This window comes from Oncorhynchus nerka, linkage group LG23 (genome assembly GCF_034236695.1).
Source record: "Oncorhynchus nerka isolate Pitt River linkage group LG23, Oner_Uvic_2.0, whole genome shotgun sequence".
NCBI classification, from domain to species: domain Eukaryota; kingdom Metazoa; phylum Chordata; class Actinopteri; order Salmoniformes; family Salmonidae; genus Oncorhynchus; species Oncorhynchus nerka.
Genome location: NC_088418.1, coordinates 58,071,446 through 58,088,927, shown reverse-complemented (window position 1 = coordinate 58,088,927; position 17,482 = coordinate 58,071,446). Strand labels below are relative to the sequence as shown.

The following is a 17,482-nucleotide window of genomic DNA, read 5'->3' as shown; positions in this document are numbered from 1 at the left end:
CACAGGGATGTTGATTCCAATGCTTCCCACAGTTGTGTCAAGTTGGCTGGATGTCCTTTGGATGGTGAACCATTCTTGATACATAGGAAACTCTTGAGCATGACAAACCCAGCAGTGTTGCAGTTCTTAACACTCAAACCGGTGCGCCTGGCACCTACTACCATACCCTGTTCAAAGGCACTTAAATATTTGGTCTTGCCCATTCACCTGAATGGCAAACATACACAATCCATGTCTCAATTGTCTCAAGGCTTAATAAAAATCTGTCAGTAAGGGATCATAGCTTTCACCTGGTTAGTCTGTCATGGAAAGATTAGGTCTACCAAATCCATTCATTTTATTACTTTTCCTTGCCATTATCATTCACCTGATAAGACAAGACATGAAAAAATGTGTTGCTAACATGATGGGGTGGGAGTCGCTGGGCATGAAAAGGTTAAAGATCCCTGCTCTAGATCTCTCTGTGTATGTGTTATGTGACTATTGTTTTCCCACTAATTAACTCTAATAAAAAATGTTTTTAAATATAATTTGTCAAGGGACATTTGCATTACAGCCTGAATTTAAAATGTATTAAATATAGATTTGTTTTTGTCACTAGCCTACAAACAATACCCCATGATGTCAAAGTGAAATTATGTTTTAACTGAAAAGCTGAAATGTCTTGAGTCAATAAGTATTCAACCTCTTTTTTTTTGGCAAGCCTAAATAAATTCAGGAGTAGAAATGTGCTTAATAAGTCACATAAGTTGCATGGACTTAATCTGTGTACAATAATAGTGTTTAACATGATATTTGAATAACTTCCTCATCTCTGTACCCCATGGCTGTGATAGGAGAAAACTGAGGATGGATCAACAATATTGTAGTTACTCCACAATACTAAATGACAGAGTGAAAAGAGAATAAATATAAATTAAATATTCCTTTCAGCATGGTGAAGTTATAAATTACACTTTGGGTGGTGTATCAACACACCCAGTCACTACAAAGATACAGGCCTTCCAAACTCGTTTTTTTTTTTTACCATGAGCCCAATGGTGACTTTAAAACAGTTACAGAATTTAATGGGTGTGACAGGAGAACACTGGATGGATCAACAACATTGTAGTTACTCCACAATACTAACCTAAATTACAGTGAAAAGAAGGAAGCCTGTACAGAATAAAAAATATTCCAAAACATGCATCCTCTTTGCAATAATGCACTAAAGTAATTCTGCAAGAAATGTGTCAATTACATTTTTGTCTTGAATACAAAGTGTTACACATTACTGAGTACCACTATTCATATTTTCAAGCATAGTAGTGGCTGTATCACGTTAAGGGGACCGCTTGAAATCCTTACGGACAGAGGGGTTTTTCAGGATAAAAAAAACAGAGGAAATCCAGGTTCAGTCTGCTTTCCACGAGAGACTGGGAGATGAATGCACCTTTCAGCAGGACAATAACCTAGAACACAAAGCCCAATCTACACTGGAGTTGCATTCCAAGAAGACGGTGAATGTTCCTGAGTGCCATACATGGTTCTGCAAGGGGGGACTCAGGGGTGTGAATACTTATGTAAATGAGATATTTCTGAATTTCATTTTCAACAAATTTGCTAAAATTTGAATTCAGGATTTAACACAACAACATGGAATAAGTGAAGGGTTATGAACACTTTCTGAAGGCAATGTATGTGATGGAAAGAGCAGATGTTCCTAATGTTTTGAACACTCAGTGTATAAATTATATTCTTCAAGAATCAATAGGTACATAATTTAAAAGTCCAAAAATTGATGTAGCAATTAAATATTTTCCATGGATGTAGAAGATTACCCCTTTAAGATGAGTGCACTAACTGTAAATCTCAAATAAGATTGTCTGCTAAACGAATAAAATGTTATGTAAATGTAATACCCAGTGCCATTTCTTAAAAGTGATGAGATTCAATCCATCCACATTTGTTATGGTATGCATGCCCTAATGAATACGACCCTGATAACCATATAATAATCTTGCAAACTTCCATAGCGTAAAACAACAGACTGTCTGAATCAACCCAACTGAAACAAATTTAAAGGGCAATCAATGGCAAAATGCCTGTGCCTCAACTCCAGCATTTAAACTCCCAATTGTAAGGTTCTATATGCGGTACACTCAGGCCTCCTGGTGGTTTGAACTGGAGGTGAAATAGGACTAAAATTGTGACAGAAAAATGTAAAAGACAAATATATATTTATCATACTCCAAGAATTCAAACATATTGCACAAAATAATATTTTACACAAATAATTTTACTTATTTTCCCCATAAACTGTTGCTGGGTTACATTTGACCCCAAAATTCTCAAGGGTAATTTTCCACTAAATTTCCTGAGGTTAGGATATGTGCTTACAGTGCCTTCAGAAAGTATTCATACCCCTTGACTTATTCCACATTTTATTGTTTTACAGCGTTAATTTAAAAAAATGTTACCTTACCTTCAAATATCATGTTAAACACTATTATTGCACACAAAATGAGTCCATGCAACTTATTATGTGACTTGTTAAGCATATTTTTTACTCCTGAACATATTTAGGCATGCCATAAAAAAGTTGTTGAATACTTATTGACTTAAGACATTTCAGCTTATCATTTGAAAAAAAAAAATATATATATACACTACCGCTCAAATGTTTGGGGTCACTTAGAATTATCCTTGTTTTTGAAAGAAAAGCATTTTTTTTGTCCATTAAAATAACATTAAATTGATCAGAAATACAGTGTAGACATTGTTAATGTTTTAAATGACTATTGTGGCTGGAAATAGCTGATTTTTAATGGAATATCTACATAGGGTACAGAGGCCCATTATCAGCAACCATCACTCCTGTGTTTCAATGGCAAGTTGTGTTAGCTAATCCAAGTTTATCATTTTAAAAGGCTAATTGATCATTAGAAAACCCTTTTGCAATTATGTTAGCACATCTGAAAACTGTTGTCCTGATTAAAGAAGCAATAAAACTGACCTTCTTTAGACTAGTTGAGTATCTGGGGCATCAGCATTTGTGGGTTTGATTACAGGCTCAGAATTGCCAGAAACAAAGAACTTTCTTCTGAAACTCATCAGTCTATTCTTGTTCTGAGAAAGGAAGGCTATTCCATGTGAGAAATTGCCAAGAAACTGAAGATCTCGTACAACGCTGTGTACAACTGGCTCTAACCAGAATAGAAAGAGGAGTGGGAGGCCCGGTGCACAAGAGGACAAGTACATTAGAATTACATTAGAGTGTCTAGTTTGAGAAACAGATGCCTCACAAGTCCTCAACTGGCAGCTTCATTAAATAGTACTGGTCTGGGGGTGCTTTGGTGGTGGTAAAGTGGGAGATTTGTGCAGGGTAAAAGGGATCTTGAAGAAGGAAGGCTATCACTCCATTTTGCAACGCAATGCCATACCCTGTGGCTGGTGCTTAATTGGAGCCAATTTCCTCCTACAACAGGACAATGACCCAAAGCACAGCTCCAAACTATGAAATAACTATTTAGGGAAGAAGCAGTCAGCTGGTATTCTGTCTATAATGGAGTGGCCAGCACAGTCACCAGATCTCAACCCAATTGAGCTGTTGTGGGGCAACTTGACCATATGGTATGTAAAAAGTGCCCATCAAGCCAATCCTATTTGTGGGAGGTGCTTCAGGAAGCATGGGGGGAAATCTCTTCAGATTACCTCAACAAATTGACAACTAGAATGGCAAAGGTCTGCAAGGCTGTAATTGCTGCAAATGGAGGATTCTTTAACGAAACAAAGTTTGAAGGACACAATTATTATTTCAATTAAAAACCATTATTTATAACCTTGTCAACATCTTGACTATATTTCCTATTAATTTTGTAACTCATTTCATGCATGTTTTCATAGAAAACAAGGACATTTCTAAGTGACCCCAAACTTTTGAACGGTAGTGTATGTACAGTTGAAGTCGGAAGTTTACATACATACACCTCAGCCAGTATTTGGTAGCATTGCCTTTAATAGCCTTCCACAATCTTCCCACAATAAGTTGGGTGAATTTTGGCCCATTCCTCCTGGCAGAGCTGGTGTAACTGAGTCAGGTTTGTATAGGCCTCCAGGTTTGTAGGCCTTCTGCTCACAAATTTTCTATAGGAATGATGATGATGGCCACTCCAATACCTTGACTTTGTTGTCCTTCGGCCATTTTGCCACAACTTTGGAAGCATGCTTGGGGACATTGTCTATTTGTAAGACCCATTTGTGACCAAGCTTTAACTTCCTGACTGATGTCTTGAGATGTTGCTTCCATATATCCACATCATTTTCCTACCTCATGATGCTATCTATTTTGTGAAGTGCACCAGTCCCTCCTGCAATTGTGCATCGCCCCATGTACCACCGGGTCGCGGCTGGCTGCGACAGAGCCTGGGCTCAAACCCAGAGTCTCAGGTGGCACACTGCGATACAGTGCCTTAGACCACTGCGCCACCCGGGAGGTCCAAACAGTTCTATTTTTGTTTCAGACCAGAGGACACTTCTTCAAAAAGTACGATCTTTGTCCCCATGTGCAGTTGCAAACCGTAGTCTGGCTTTATGGCGGTTTTGGAGCAGTGGCTTCTTTCTTGCTGAGCGGCCTTTCAGGTTATGTTGATATAGGACTCGCTTTACTGTGGATATACTTTTTGTACCTATTTCCTCCAGCATCTTCACAAGGTCCTTTGCTGTTGTTCTGGGAATGATTCGCACTTTTCTCACCAAAGTACGTTCATCTCTAGGAGACAGAACGCGTCTCCTTCCTGAGCGGTACGACAGCTGAGTGGTCCCATGGTGTTTATACTTGCGTACTATTGTTTGTACAGATGAATGTGGTACCTTCAGGCGTTTGGAAATTGCTCCCAAGGATGAACCAGACTTGTGGAGGTCTACAATGTTTTTTTCTGAGGTGTTGAAATAATCTGTCTGTAAACAATTGGAAAGATTATTTGTGTCATGCACAAAGTACATGTCTTAACCGACTTTCCAAAATTAATGTTTGTTAACAAGAAATTTGTGGAGTGGTTGAAAACAAGTTTTAATGACTCCAACCTCAGTATATGTAAACTTCCGACTTCAACTGTATATACACTACCGTTCAAATATCATTTCACTTTGAAATGATGGGGTTTTGGGTGTAGGCCAAAATATCTACATTTAATCAATTTTAAATTCAGGCTGCAATACAATCAAATGTGGAAAAAGTCAAGGGGTGCGAATACTTTCTGAGGGCACTCTATCTGTTTCATAATTATTATTATGTTTTTGTTTAATCAGATATTGTGCATTTTACCAAAATTTTCACAAAATTGTCATTATCGTAACAGTCCAAAAAGGTTATAAACCAATACATTTCTATTATTTTGTTCACATTTCTCGCCAAATGAAAAAAAAACAGAGTTAAAAATAACACTGAAAATAAACTAAATTATAAAATAATTATAAAATTATATCAGACTTTTTTTTTCTCCAATTTGAGTGTTTTAGCGGTTTTGTAATGAGAAGGTCAAGTGAGGTAAAGTGGGTGATTGAGAATAAGAACCTTTATCTGAAGGCATTTAAATGAATAAATTCATTTTACCTCAACTACTCCTCTGGATTATGCATCATAGGTTAATAAAACTAAATATGATAGTTTAATGTAAATGTCAACTTGTATTACATTTTTGATTTATGGACAAACTACAGCAACATATTTAGTGTTTTATTCAAATAAGATTGGTTTTTCTAAAGTAAAATTGTATACAATTTTGTACCCGAGAATTTAGTCTGAATGCATTTCAGGTAATGAGAATTTGGTATGAAAATGTACAAAATTCTTTCGAAAACTAAAAATGGATTTCAAATGTACATTTTCCCCAAAACTATACATCTTAGTCCTTAGAATGATAGTTGATTTTTGCAGATGCATCATGGTTTTGTAACTGAATTTGCAAGAGATATGTTTAAAACTGGTTTCATGATAATCACCCAGTTGCTGTTTTGTTCAGTGATTTAATTACATTTAAAATCAGTGTGAGGTTACAATCTCTGTGCTCTGGAACGCCCGTTAGGACTAGGGACTGGGACCTGCCCATTTTGTTTTGACGTCTCCTGGGGAAAGGAAGTGGCTTGCAGCAGTTGACATTCGTAGTACGTTTGAGCGACCGGACGTGGTTGGAGTTGTTCCGCGGAAGCAACAACAGCAATGAAAACGAATTTGTAGCCACGCTATGTTGCACTGGCCTGTCGCAGGAAAGCCTTTATTGAATATCTCACCAAATGTATTGCAAGTGAATGTAGCAGACTAGGAAGTAGGATCGTGGGCCTGAAGAAAATGCCGTCCTCCTGGCTAATGTACATATTTGTATATGTCTTGGTCTGTGATGGAGTTGTAGCACAACTGGAAAGTAAGTCGTGCTTTTAATCTTTTAAAATAAAATTGCCATTTGATGAACTTGTAGAACTTTTAGATTTACATCAAGGTTGCTGGCTGAAAGCCAATCATACAAGAAGATATATACGCCTTCTTTGAATCAGGGATATCAACTCCACTAACTTAATGAATTGTTAACCATTCCTATGTTTGGAGATGGTACCTATTGTTGCAGTTAGTCTTCACATTGAGGCTGGAGAAATTTGAACCACTCTCAAATTCATAGATGGAACGAACTGTGGATGCACGGGCTGACAGTCCATGACATGAACTAAGGTTAACTAGTTGTATTTTGAAATGGCATTGTTTGTTTTGCAAAGACTCAATTATCAATAAAAACAATGGAGTAAAACATCCTTATTGTTTGGGTTATGATGAGGTGAAGACAGTTGTACTAGTTGCTGGAAAAGGGGAAGCATAACAGTATTCAATATGTCTTCAACAGTTAAATAGTTATGTGGAATTAGTCTGGGATTTCAAAATAGGCTATCATTGTTTATGGTAAAAACAGTTTTATCTTGCCCTCAATTTCATACCCAAGTTCTAAAGGCTATGTAAACGCTACACTAAACAGGATCAAATGCTGATCGTATACACCCACTCTTGCCATGCCAGTATGCACAGCATTCAAAAATACATATTTCTCTCATGGAATCTAATTCCTTTACTACTACATATAATTGAAATGTAGGGCTAATTACACTGCAAGTGAAATGGTCGCTAGTGAGGCATCTAGTGGACGGGTTGGATTCCATTGACATTTAATGCTTGTGAAAGCAGCAGGCATTAGGAATTGGCTGCTTACACCCCCCCTCTCCCCACAGCACATGTTAAACGAAAGGAAAAGAACCCAACATGGCAGTCATGCTTCTTTTTCAGTCTAACCTTTGTATCGGTCACGATGACAATACAGTATACCCATGCGCAAATGACCCTTGTACCCTGACAAACCATCTCATGTGTTGTAAGATTCAACAGAGCGAGACAAGAGACCAGTGGGAAAGACTGGTGACAATTCAGGAGGTATGGACAGACCGAGAGACCATACAAGTAGACAGAAGGCTGCACAAAGGAAGGGGAGCAAGAGAGTAGAAAGTAAAAAAGCCATATGTAATACACAAGCAGTGAGAACATCCAGTTGCCTATTTGGAGATTAGCTAAGCAGTGTCGCAACAGTTACAATACAATAGTTGTGTTGTGTGAGGATCTAGACTGCCTTGGTTTTGGTATATGTTGTGGATTGAAGGTGTCATTCTCAGATGTACTTACGATAGGCTCACATCCTGGATGACAACCACAGGCGCAACCACATAGTCACAACACCTGTGTGAGATTTATCAGTGGGCCGTCAACAAAAATCAGAACAGCAGAACTGGAAAGACTTTCACACTTACGGGTGTACCAACTCATAAAACATTTTAGAAAAAGGCTCAGTGCTGCTATCCTTGCAAGGTGAGGTATTGAAGACAGCGGTGTCAATATTTTTTAGCCCTACATTTTTTGGGGAAAAAGTATTATTAGTTCATCTCGTTCTCTGAGCAATTGTATTCATATAAAATTATATTTCCAAATTTGTTGACTGTTAATAATTTTGGAAGCCCACTGTATATAAATGAACGTAGTAACAGGTTGTGGATAGCCTGGGATGATAATGCTGTAACATATATTTCCTCTCTCAGATCGGGTGGTTTTCCTGTTCAACACCTTTCAGAACGTGAATGTGAATGAGAACGAGACAGTGCAGGCTGTGGTCTCCAGAATCCCCCTTGACGTGGCCTTTATCACCCTCCAGTTCCACACACAGCACAGCAATGCTACGCTGTCCTACACCAGGGTAACACACTGGCTCACGCACAAACACACACGCTCACAGTAAAATAGATTTATGTAATAGTCTAATTCAGGTCAGTGTTCATTCATTCAATATGACCTATTACCCTATCAAACACGTACGAACAAACACACACACACATGATTGGCACTGATTGGTCCACTGACTTGTGGAGGGAAGTCAGATGATGTGGAACCAGGCTGGTTGCTCATCATGGGAGGAAGACGGGCATGAGGCAAGGGTAAGATGGATTGACCAATCCTGGCCTTGGTCCCAGAGATCCTAAGGGTTGGGTGAAGAAACAGTCGCCAATCACCCTATCACACACACCGTTTCTAGTGACCCACTTGCGACAGTGTCTTGTGAGATTTGCAGACACTCTGACTGAGTAGAGCTGTGATCATGTGTTAGGCTGGTCACAAGCTCTTTGGTGCTGACGGAAAACTTTGAATGCCTTTCCCTCTTACTACTGAAAACGCTTTCAACTAACTCAAAGTAGTCCTAACTCATGGTGAGAATAGGCTAAAGCAGTTAACATGCTCTGACTAGTGAAGTCAACAATGAAAACAGTCCCCAACTGTTAAGGGGAAAATGTACCAAACATAGCATAGACAGTTAATGAGTGTCATATGGAAGTGAATATCACTACAAGTCATTATTTCTCCACTGTCAAAACCATCTGGCAGGAAAAGCCTACAGCTAGGTGAGAGGAGGTGGTCAGCCGGGCGTCTGTGCACATGTCAGTAGTACTTTACATTACAGCACGGAATAAAGCAGTAATTTGGTGACTGATTTGGATGGATTAGGGTTGTGTTGTTGACTGACTATTTGAGTGATTTTCTGGTTGACTACTTTGGGCAGATGCCAGGGCTGGGCCTCTCTCTAACAGCAGTGGACTCGGGCCTTCTCTCACCCCTGATCCCCGGTCAGACCAAGCTTTCCTGGTTCCTGCTGGCCCCTGATGGTGACTCTGTGGCCGGCACTGGGGTCATCCTCCCCTACACCAGCTCTGGTATATATGCCCTTACATCTCCGCTTCCCAAAATAATCCACGAATTCCTCTACAGTTTTAGGTGGCCTCCCACTATCTGTCAAGGGACTGTATCTGTATGTTACGTTACATCACTGTTAGCATTCCAGGATATTTTACCTCTCACTACTCACCCTCAATCCACCACTGTTTTAACCACTCAATATACCATGTCAAAATAATAGCAAGAGTATCTAGTAGATATGAAGCCCATTTCAAACAAACCCCAAAACAAAGAATGCCAGTTGGATTATTGAACAAAACAAATAGTTGACTGAGGACAAATTTCAAAGCTGTTTTGCCATCCACCAAACTGATTGTATCTGTGTAGAGTAATCTGCACTCTACAACTTCTCCACAGTCACCAGTAGGCCATCTGCATAGACCAATGGTACAAACTCTCAACAGTCTGCTACTACTGCACTGTCAATGGACTTCAAGAAAAAACTTTGACTTTTGATTGACTGGTTTTAATAACGTGTTTTCTCTCTCTCTGCAGACCCAGTCCCTGGAGCTTGTAATCTGGAATTTGACCTGGACATTGACCCAAATATCTATATCCACTACAACCTTTTCGAGACTACTATCCGCTTTGCACCTGCAAATATTGGATATTCAAGGTAACAACACACTAGAGGGTTTATATATAAGCATCTTGTATGTAACCACTCTTGTATGTAACCAAACAAATGTGAGGCAGGGCACTCTCTGCATATGTTTTTGATTATATGTTTTAAAGTTAACCCTGGTGAAAAGCCAACAATTAGCCAAAGAAATAGTCCTGTGACTGAAAGACAATGCATTCTTATGAGTGCATTATGTGTTGTCCTACATTTGTGTGGCTTTCGTTGTGGTGGAAGCAGAGTAAGACATTTCCTAATGCCAAGGCTCTGGCTAGGAATGTGCTTTAGTAGAGCAAAGAGATTTACCCACAAGTGTTGAGGTACAGTGATTGGAACCCAACCTCTTCAGAATTTTTGGATAGGGAAATCATTGATATTTTCTAATGTAAATAAAGAAAATACTTTGTTGCTATTAATCTGGCTATGGTGCGATAATCTGTGGACCAGGCTATGGGAAGTGCTGGCTCGCATTAAACGGACCGCAGAGCGGAAACACACACACACTTCTGTCAGGGCCAAGCAGACTGCAGAGCGAAAACACACACACACTTCTGTCAGGGCCAAGCAGACTGCAGAGCGGAAACACACACACACACACTTCTGTCAGGGCCAAGCAGACTGCAGAGCGGAAAGAAACACACACTTCTGTCAGGGCCAAGCAGACTGCAGAGCGGAAACACACACACACTTCTGTCAGGGCCAAGCAGACTGCAGAGCGGAAACAAACACGCACAATCCTGTTAAAATGTTACATTGGCCTGTGGTCTGTAGACTGAACTGTATCTAAATTTACCTGGAACAAAAATAAACTGATATTTTGAAAAGCAAAAGACCAGGGAGGTCTGGGGTGGTCTGTGGCAAAACATATTTGTTGTTGAATGAGACAAAAGTGATGGGGACACTTCTTTTGCGTAGTCTCTAAATTATAATCATATTTTTAAAGAAAGAGACTTGCATTTTCATATTGCTGTGTTTATTATTATTATTTGTAACAGCCCTTCTGAGCCATCTTATTTAATTGTGAAAAATACATGTTGAAAAATTGTTATAATAAAAATCAACATTTCTGTTTTAAAGCTAGAATCGTTAATAGGTGAAAGTGCCATGTCCGTTTAGGATATTACAACAACAAAGAAGTTACTGTAAACAACCACTGTTTTTCTCATCTGACATCACTGCACATGCAGTGATAGAACAGCCAAATATGCAGCGCAATTTTTTTTTTACCACACTGCCACTCTTCTCTGTTGTCATCAACAAAACAATAACAAAGGCATTGGGGTGAACAGTGGCACTGTTTCCCCAAATGCACATTCTTACTTTAAAGCAAACTTTCAGAATCCATTGTGAACTGACCTCTGTTGGCACCTCCTCAGGGGCTCCAATCCACCTGCCTGTGACACTGAAGTGGGTGAAAACACTCGCTGGCGCCTGAGGTACGACATCTACCAGTACTTCCTGCCTGAGAGCGACCTATCAGAGCAGAGCCTCATCACCAGCATCCAGAGTGTGGCCAATGTGCAGACCATGAGAGAGCATGGGAATAGGGTGAGTTGATAATAGTGTGAATGTAGTGCAAAATGGACATGTATAAAAATACAGATTGGGATTGTAGACTGTAAACGTGCTGGTTGTGGTGTAATGGTATGGTGAGCTTTTCTATTTTATTTTCTCCCTGTAGCTCATGACACTATCATCCAGTGATAAGACAGAGGTAGTGTTTAGCTCCATCCCGGGCCAGGGTGTCATCTACTCTGTCATAGTCAGAGACCCAGTGCTTAACACCTCTTCCTCGTATATCCCTGTCCACACCTACGCCTGCAGCTTCTCCTCCACCCTGGATGGCTGCGACACTCTGGGTAAGTGGGACAACCAGCACTGGGCCAAAGGGGTCTTTTTGCAGGGAAACATCAGTCAATATATGTCTATAATGGAGACATTTCCAAAGATATCTGACTATTCCTGTCTGAATTCCCGGGACCTTATTCAATGAGACTTGTTGTTGAGTGGAACGAGAGCATAATGTCATTCTACACAGAAGACATTTACTATACTGCAATCGTTCTGGCTGAGACCTTGAGGGCTATTTCCGTGGAAATCTTATGAAATGCACCTTGAAGGACATCATGCATTTAAGACCAGGGAAGATCAACACCAGTCCCCTGGGAATATGTTGTCAGCTGATTTCAGCCTCTATTTTGATTAGTAACTGACTTATGAGCCCATATGTCAACTCTCGTCAACAGTAACAAACTGTAATGGAGCAATAAGCATTTTCAGAGCAGGAGAAAGAAGACAAACAGTTGACACAGGGTCTGCTGCTCTTGTTAGACCAACAACAAGTTAGACCAACTATGGGGAAAGACAGAATGACTAAAGGCTGATGTACTTTCTTTTCTTCTAGGGAAGATATCCACAAGGATCTTCTTCACCATCGCTGGTTTAGCTGGCCTCTTCGTGTGCTTCTTTGGGCACCGCTTCTTCAAATGTGGTGAGTAGGTGGAAACAAGTGTTGACTTACCAAGTTTTCCACTACATCACTGGAAGATAAGTCTGGGAAGTCGAGGGCTTTTCTTCCCTGTAGAAGAGCACCAGTAATAAATAGCCGCTCCCAACTAGCTGTATCCCAGTTATTTATAGTTTGTGAAAGTCCAACTCTCATTTAAAGTTCATGCCAGCCAGCTAATGAAAATATGGCCTGGAGGTTAAAGGTCTTGTTGTAAACTGTTGCTCCCACATAATATGAAAAAGTAATGTGAAAGAAAAATAATAAATACTTTTCGCTGGTCATGTTTTTAGTCCAGTAGCAGGTTTAATCTGAGTCTGGGAATCCAGCCCTAGATGTCATGCTAGAAAATGTGTGTTTACTGTGTTGCTCTCCCGTATTAAACTTTCCTCCCTTGTTCCCCTCACCATCCTCCTCTCTCTTAGAGCTATTCTGTATGGGCTTTGGCTTTGCAGCGTTTCTTTTTTTCATCCTGATCACAAGAACTACAAAACTGGACTATGACAGTAAGTTCAAGTGATTTCAAATGAACATAAGATTGTTGACCTTGTCAGCCAGGTTGATAAGGATATTAATTATGTAGTTTTTTCTATAGTAAACATTGGCTTCAGTTTATTTGGTCATATGCTTGTTCAGTTCTCTCTGTACTCCCTCTGTAGTTTTTAATTAGTCTCCAAAGCATACAGTATTTTGGAATGAAATTAGCCATACAAACAGGCTTTGTGGCCAGACAAATTGCATTAATCATCACAGGTCTCTCATAAATGTGAATTAGATAGTCATGCCATATGAATATGATTTTCCACAAAAATTATCCTATTTTCATTTGAAAAGCTCCAGTCAGTGCCCCCTGAAAGCATGGAGGTTTTCTGTGATTCAATCAGGTCAGCTCAGTTGAAAGAAACTCCTGTTGGTCTCATTAACTGGGAAATGCAATCAGTTTAGCCCGTGCTAAATCAGTACAGTTGTTACAGTATGGAGATAAGTGATGATATGGGACATGTGCCCCACATGCCATTTAAAAGGCAGAGCAAAATATGTCACGTATGCATTTTATGCTTATGTTACAGTTTGTCTCTGTTGATTTGGAGAAACCTAGAATGGCTTTCATTGGTGTTCGTGCTCCCCATATATGCAAGGTGATGTCAGTGTTGGCTTGTATGTGTTAGTCATAGAGGATGGCGGTGAGCGTATGAATTCATAATTACACACTCAAACCCTAATGTGATTTGGTCAGTGGTGGAGCTGATGGAAGGATGCCAGATAACTTATCCAGGATGCAATGGGAAACTTCCCCAGTGCACAACACACAGTTCAGTTTGAAACAACACATTTCTCCATCGAACAAACATCTCACTGTAAAAGCACATGTTCCAGTAATTAAGTTGGCGCACGGGTTCCATCATGCTGAAGAGCACATGGTTTAGTGTAAAGACAATTTAAAGTATGTTAATCTATCTGTAGAGCAGTTGAGTTTAGAATTGATGGAGAAATTCCTGGACTTGCTTTCATTTATTTGGGGTCAGTCTGAGTTGGACCCCCTGCCAGAAGCTCAGGTTCTCATTCTTCTATGGCTCTATGAAAAATAAAGATATTTGTCCAACTCCCTCTCTGTCTGACTCTGACAGAAGTGTCTGTGTTTCCTCCCTGCAGTCCTTCTGACCCTGACAGAAGTGTCTGTGTTTCCTCCCTGCAGTCCGTCTGACCCTGACATAAGTGTCTGTGTTTCCTCCCTGCAGTCCGTCTGACCCTGACAGAAGTGTCTGTGTTTCCTCCCTGCAGTCCGCCTGACCCTGACAGAAGTGTCTGTGTTTCCTCCCTGCAGTCCGTCTGACCCTGACAGAAGTGTCTGTGTTTCCTCCCTGCAGTCCGCCTGACCCTGACAGCAGTGATTGGCGTAGTGGGGGGAGTTATCCTGGTGATGAGCTGGTGGCGCTTCGGCTCAGTTATGTCCTGTGTCATCGTCGTCGGTCTCATGTTGGGGTTCCTCATCTCCTCCATTGTCTTCTTCACGCCTGTCGGTAAAATAACCCCAAAATACCTACATCAGATGATCATTTATTTGATTGACTAGTTCAAGAAGGATTATGCTCAATCAGATGAATGTTGTATGACACAGAAAGTATTGTAACAACATTGTAAAAACATTCTCATCACTTCCTCAGGTGACATACAGGTGTTCCGTTCGAATGTGGTGTTCTGGGTGACGTTCAGCTGCATCGTGGTGGTGGTACCGCTCTTCTTTGTCCGCTGGCCAAGAGAGGTAGATCCCTACCCCTCTGCACTTTCTTTACAGTGGCTGTCCAATTCAACGCCATAGTCCCCTCCCACTTTAAACTCAAGAAGGGCTTAGAACTTTCAAAGATTTGGGAGGACAAATGTGGAAATGGAGCCTCTGGGTAATATTGCTGTGTGGGTGTTATCTGTCTGCAGGGTAACATCACTACGTGTGGTGTAGCTGGAGCCTATGCTGTGGTGCTGGCTGTGAATGCTTACATCTATACCAGCCTATCCTACATCACCCTTAACATTCTCAAACGCTTCCTCAACGACAACTTCAGCAAGGCCTTTACTGATGTGCCTTTCCAGGACATTGGTGAGTAAAATCACTTCAGAGAGTTATTTGTTTTATTTAACCTGCAGGCAGGCCATATGTTGGGCACCTGATTTTGACCTTTCAACCTAACATATTTTTGTCCTCTTGGTATTCCAGATTTCATCATGATCACAGTGTGGGTGGTTCTGGGTGTGTCTGGTATCGTGCTACAGCTCTACCGGGAACGCACACGGCCCTTCTTCCCCCCCAGCCCTTACCTCATGTGGCTGCAAGAGCGGGAGCGCCGCAAGACCAATGTTCTCGACCCAAGCCACCACACGTCCTCACTCCCTTCCCGTCTCCTCGCTCGTGCCCGACAGCTGACTGGCAGGAGAGAGTCCGCTGGCGAGCGCACACCCCTCCTCCTTTAAACCCACCCACTCAACTTAGACCCATTTTACCCAGCCAGGTAGACAGATTCACCCCACTAGGAGGGTGCTATGGGGCATGGGCTCTCTATCTACAGGGGAAGCACCATTGCGTTTGGAGTCTTTCTATTCCAGATTATGGATGTTTTGATTCCATTGATGATGGTAACAGTCCATTAAGGTATTATTTATATATGCTCTGGGAGGAACTTTGCCACAAAGTGCACACAGAGAATTTTCAAAGCATTATTTTTGAGAATGATTTGTTTCACTTCCTCAGTCTTGTGGTATTTGGCTGCATTTTCTTAGATGGTACTGAGGAAGCTGTTACCGCTGCCACATAATATTGTGCCAAAATAGTTGGGCACCCTCTCTCCTAGTACATCACAGTGCCTTTAAACAACTAGGGTTACAGCATACCAGTATGGGCAACATATGTGTTTTAATACCACTGAATAGCACAAGAAAACATTTGGAACCTTAAGATGGAGATGCATCATGCAGCCAGTCATTTTGAGGTGGCTTTGACAGCAACATTTGGTAGGTATTCATTTTGTGTAAAAGTAAGTATACTTTGTTTATCTTAATAACACTCAATGAAATTGGAGGGCATATGTCCCCCCAGTTTTAATGGGTATGACACCACTGTCGGAGTTCTGGGTATGCCCATTTAGGCTCCAATGGATGTAAATTGTTTTTAATGTTTTGTCAACATTTTCAAATGCAAACGGTCACTTTTACACCATGTTTTGTAAAACTGTATTTAGAGGCCACTTTTTTTCTTTGCTTTCTACAAATATGAACAATTACATTTTTAAGAAATATGAGAGCTGTTATATTGAAATGTGTTTTGGGGACCCTTTTAGAGGTATGGGTGGGAACTTGCAGCCTAAAATGTATCCTCTCTTGATTTCATGGACATAGCACTCTAAAATCATAAACCACAAGTGGTAGGTTTAGGTGGATCCTGAGCACTGATGTTTATAGGAAATGGTGATATAGCCAAGCCCTTCAGTATTTCCTGAAGTGTTAAGCAGTAGCAGGAAGAGCAAATGACAAGTGCCACAGCCTCTATTTCTCTGTCAGGTGGCCTAACGCTTCATTAAAGTGGGCCTGCTGTTTATGTTCTCTCTTGCCAGCTTTCGTTTGGTAAAGCATTTCCTGTGTTTCCCCTTTGACTTTTTTTTAGCAGTGGTGCAAGGGTAGCTGTATTGCTAGATATTGTAAGCACAATGTCCTGCCAGCTGTTCCCATAGACATCCAATCATTTGAGCCAATGACTATCCCTTTAAAAGCATGCCTCTGCAATTTATTGCAGCGGTGGGCCACCGCTAATTGAACCTAGGGGAAACACTGATTTTAAGGGAGTCCAATATGTCTTCTGGGACTTTTCTTTAGGCTTTTTCTCTCGCATTACCCACCCAGTATGTGCTTTGGTATGAAAAGCTGGCTTGAGGCATTAATGATGTGTACAGGAGTTTGCCTGCAGAGTCACATGACATGGTTTATTAATGCATTCTATGAACAATGTCAGTTTTTCCTCCAAATGTAATATTGAAGCATGATTAAGTGGATAATTTAAGAGATTATCTTTCCTCTTTTGCAAAACAAGGTATCCTCAGATGCAGTGTAATATCTCACCAGTGATTTTGTAAATCCTCGCCATTTGCACACGACAGGATGTTGAATTAAAATGTATTGATCTTTTATGATTATCACCTGACAGGATTCAGATTATGATTAGTGTCAAGGATGAAAGATTGAAATGCAAGTAGAAATGGCCATTTCTACTTTTCTCAGTTTCCAAACCAAAACACAGGGGTGAGGCCGACATTGTAAAGTTATAGCCATTCTGTTGAAATGCCTCACTAGGAAATGTTTCTATGCACTAAGATTACTGATGAAGCTTTCTTCAAGGTTAAGGTTGCCTTTCAGTATTTTTCACTACAGCTCTTAGGTACTTACCTTGTCATGTTTTAAAATGGGCTGTTTGTCTACTGTGTTTCTGTTTTGTGAGAAATGATTTGATAAATTGTTTTTCCTAAAAATTACTTGTTCATTTCTCTGCTCCTCTGTTCCCAAAATGTGTCATCAGTTACGT

The 17,482-nt window shown here is 40.5% G+C and overlaps 1 protein-coding gene across 1 annotated transcript; it reads left to right on the top strand.

Annotated features, from left to right (window-relative positions):
* Positions 1–6,096: 6,096 nt before the first annotated feature.
* On the top strand, positions 6,097–17,432 carry LOC115107116 (transmembrane 7 superfamily member 3-like). The gene is made up of 12 exons (XM_029630524.2): positions 6,097–6,401; positions 8,107–8,261; positions 9,120–9,270; positions 9,788–9,908; positions 11,288–11,459; positions 11,593–11,770; positions 12,316–12,402; positions 12,843–12,923; positions 14,286–14,438; positions 14,583–14,680; positions 14,851–15,013; positions 15,131–17,432. Exons 1-12 carry the CDS (start codon positions 6,329–6,331, stop codon positions 15,382–15,384), a joined length of 1,686 nt encoding a protein of 561 aa, XP_029486384.1. The 5' UTR covers positions 6,097–6,328; the 3' UTR covers positions 15,385–17,432.
* The last annotated feature ends 50 nt before the right edge of the window (positions 17,433–17,482 follow it).

Excerpts from the sequence above, each read along its gene's own strand:
- LOC115107116 (XM_029630524.2), top strand. The coding sequence starts at position 6,329 with ATGCCGTCCTCCTGGCTAATGTACATATTTGTATATGTCTTGGTCTGT. Across the intron at positions 9,909-11,287 it reads GCAAATATTGGATATTCAAG|GGGCTCCAATCCACCTGCCT; the intron begins GTAACAACACAC and ends GCACCTCCTCAG. Across the intron at positions 14,681-14,850 it reads TTGTCCGCTGGCCAAGAGAG|GGTAACATCACTACGTGTGG; the intron begins GTAGATCCCTAC and ends ATCTGTCTGCAG.